The sequence below is a fragment of the Mastomys coucha genome, unplaced genomic scaffold, assembly GCF_008632895.1.
Source record: "Mastomys coucha isolate ucsf_1 unplaced genomic scaffold, UCSF_Mcou_1 pScaffold17, whole genome shotgun sequence".
Lineage (NCBI taxonomy): Eukaryota > Metazoa > Chordata > Mammalia > Rodentia > Muridae > Mastomys > Mastomys coucha.
The window spans coordinates 4,525,033-4,528,437 of NW_022196899.1; the positions used below are offsets into that span (position 1 = coordinate 4,525,033).

The window sequence follows — 3,405 nt, forward strand, 5'->3', positions numbered from 1 at the left end:
TTTGATTTTGTTTTTTGAAACAGGATTCTCTGTGTAGCCCTAGCTGTCCTGGAACTCACTCTGTAGACCAGGCTGGCCTCAAACTCAGAAATCTGCCTGCCTCTGCCTCCCAAGTACTGGGATTAAAGGTGTGTGCCATCATTGCCCAGGCCAAATAGATTTTAAAAACTGGTTGAGTTCATATTACTTTTAGCTTCAGAAGATATCATGTATATTTAAGAGTCATTTAATTATTATAAATTATTTTGATGACTTAAAAAAGTCAATACTGAGTTGTATATTTTAAAATAAATTTTATTAGTTTAATAAAAAAAAGTTTCAGGTGCTGCACAATATTTTCAATCAAGAAACTATTAAGAATATCCAGTATACATATACAAATTGATGTTTCCTTCTAAGCGGATGAATGGATGCATCTACACTTGCCTAAGTCAGTGGTAGCTCTATGTTACCTATTGCAACAGTCCTAGAAGGAAGGACAAAAGACACAGTGAACCAGAAGACTCTCCCTACACCATCTCCACCAAGTTACTTCATGCCCGATTAGCCTTAACTATAAATCAGGGATAATAGTGTCTTTCCTTATTAATACCTACCTAAAATAGTTACTGTAATAAATATTTCAACTTTCTTACCCAAAGGAAAATATCTCAAATCACAAGGTCTCTGGTTTTCCAAAAAGAAAAAAGAAAATAAAACAATAAAGAAATGTTAACTTCCCTATGCACCTTTTAAAATCAGAAAAGGGGGGGGGCAGCCCAAAATAACTACGGCAGGGAGAGAGGGATTAGTTTTCATTGGCTGCAACTTTATTCAATTATGTATTCACAGTATTCTGGGCTGGACGTGGGTACAAGTGCAGCAAGCAGAGCTCATTACTTGCTGAGTTGCTTCTCTCTTGATGTTGAGTCTCTGGTCTCTTGGAGTCCTAAGAGAACTGCATCGGCCTCCAGGAGAGTCGTATCTGTGGTCCCACCCAGAAACCTCGACGTCAGCTCAAGATCCAGGAGCCGCAGCCGGACCCTGGTGCCCCTCTGGTACTTCCTAAAAGGAAAAAGAAAGAAAGAAAGAAAGAAAGAAAGAAAGAAAGAAAGAAAGAAAGAAAGAAAGAAAAGAGAGAGAGAGAGAGAGAGAGAGAGAGAGAGAGAGAGAGAGAGAGAAAGCTCCATTAATTCTGCAGGTCACACATAAACAGATCTGAAAATGAAATGCAAATTCTAATTTTCATTTTTATTGGCTAATCTTTGTAAGTTCACAGTGGTATGTGAGAAAAAGTTGTATTTGATTTTCAAATGTATCAGAATTTTCAATTTAAAGTCACCTTTAAAGATTTTACTATTTATTTATTTATTTATTTACTTATTTATTTCTTTAGTATATGAATGTGCGGTATATAAATGTGTTTATGTGGGTATATTGATAAACCAGCCTGCTCCCAATAGACTTGAAAGCTATCCTACAGTAAAGACAAACTAGATTCATTCTTGTTTATGATTAAATCTGTTTCTCAAAAACTGGGATATGCCAGATCTGCAACCTTAACCACAAATGGTTCTATAGGCCTGTTCCTTTGTTTCAAAAGCTTATCAAGGCCACCTTGTTGCAACCACCTGTTGTCATGGCCACCTTGTTTTGACCTCCTTGCAACTGTGTCTGTTTCAGAAGGTTCTTACAACCAACTTGTTATACTTGTGTAACTCTGCCTTTTTGCATGCCAAATCCCCCACTTGGAAAGCCCCTACTACTGAACTATAAAGAACACATGCCCCACCTATGTCTAATGCTGACCTTTTGAACCCTGCCTTTAGGAGGAGACAGTCCACATACACCAGTGAAAAAGCTTGCTCTAATTGATTTGGCTATGATCTGGGTCCCTGTGGGATTAATAATATGTACACATATGTGCAAGTACATATGCACATGTATGTGTGCACATGCCTATTGAGGGCAGAGGTCAATGTCAGGCATCTTTCCTAGGTTATTCTCCACTTTCCTTTTTGAGACAGGGTCACTGAAGCCGAGGCTCATCAATAGGCTAGGCTGGCTGACCAGTGAGCCTTAGGGCTCTATCTGTCTCTAGCTCCTCTCCTCAGGGCTGCCATACTCAGCTTTTAGGATGCTCTGGGGAGCCAAATGTGGAGCCCTCATATATATGTACGCCTGTCACTGTCCTAGTCAGCTTGTCTTCCCAGCTCTCTACTTGTTCACTTACTGCTTTCTGAGATAGGATATCAGGTAGCCCAGGCTGACCCTCTTGACATCACTTGAAGTGCTGAGAGTACAGGTGGGTGCCACCAAATTCAGCTATTTAAATATTTTATACTACAAATGAAACAATGTACTCTATTCTAAAATTCAAAGAAGTCAGTTCTTAGAACTAATGTTTAATATCATTTATTGTTAAAGACAGAATATCAAGAAGGAAAAACTCAGATACATTTTTTCCTCCTAAAATTGTTTCAAATGAAAAAAAATATTACAAATGCACAGTGGATAAAATTCCAGGTAGACTGTACCAACCTAAAACATAAAAACAGTACTAAACATAAAAACAGTTGGATAAAACTGTAAGACACCATGACGTGACATGGGATAAGCCAGACACAAAAAACACTGAGTAATCTCATTTACATGGGAGGCAGAAATGGTTGAACTCATAGAGATGACAAGAATGGTGGCTGCCAGAGACGGGTGCCTGTGGGCTTGGGAAGGTGTTCATCGAAGAATACGACAGGTGCAGTTACAGGAATAAGTTGAAAACAGCGCGGTGACCACAGCAGTAATGTTTTATGTCATAAAAGCAGCGGGCTGCACAGGTCTGTACGTGAAGGACTAGCTGACAGGACCAAACACTGCAGGCACGGCACCGGCAGCTTTGCCTTCCCCTTCCCTCTGCCTTGCTAAACCCTTAGACCAGCATCCCTAAAGCCAGTCTCTGTGATCTATTTCCTTATTTGGCCACTGACTCATTCCTGAGACTAAACACCAGTGTTCAGCAACCAAAATCCATTACTGGCTAACCTGCTATCCAGTCAGGACTTACCAACTCACCCTGGCTCAGAAGTCCCATTTTCTCCTCAAAAACCCATTCCTGCAAAAATAGCTGCTGTCTGCTTTCACCCAGACCAGGCAGCGCTCCCTCCCCACTTGCCTTCGTACTGAGCTTGTAGGTGGTGGAGAGATGGGGAGAGAAGTGAGCGAATGGGTGGTGGAGAGATGGGGAGAGAAGTGAGCGAATAGGTGGTGGAGAGATGGGGGAGAAGTGAGCGAATGGGTGGTGGAGAGATGGGGAGAGAAGTGAGCGAATGGGTGGTGGAGAGATGGGAGAGAAGTGAGTGAATGGGTGGTGGAGAGATGGGGGAGAAGTGAGCGAATGGGTGGTGGAGAGATGGGGAGAGAAGTGAG

The 3,405-nt window shown here is 41.4% G+C and overlaps 1 protein-coding gene across 1 annotated transcript in view; it reads right to left on the bottom strand.

Annotated features, from left to right (window-relative positions):
- Nucleotides 1-787: 787 nt before the first annotated feature.
- Mrps28 (mitochondrial ribosomal protein S28) overlaps nt 788-3,405 on the bottom strand; it is a 105,849-nt gene continuing 103,231 nt past the window's right edge. The window contains exon 3 of the mRNA XM_031376329.1: nt 788-1,044. Coding sequence (XP_031232189.1) covers nt 876-1,044 — 169 coding nt within the window. The 3' untranslated portion in view covers nt 788-875. The remainder of the gene's footprint in view (nt 1,045-3,405) is intronic.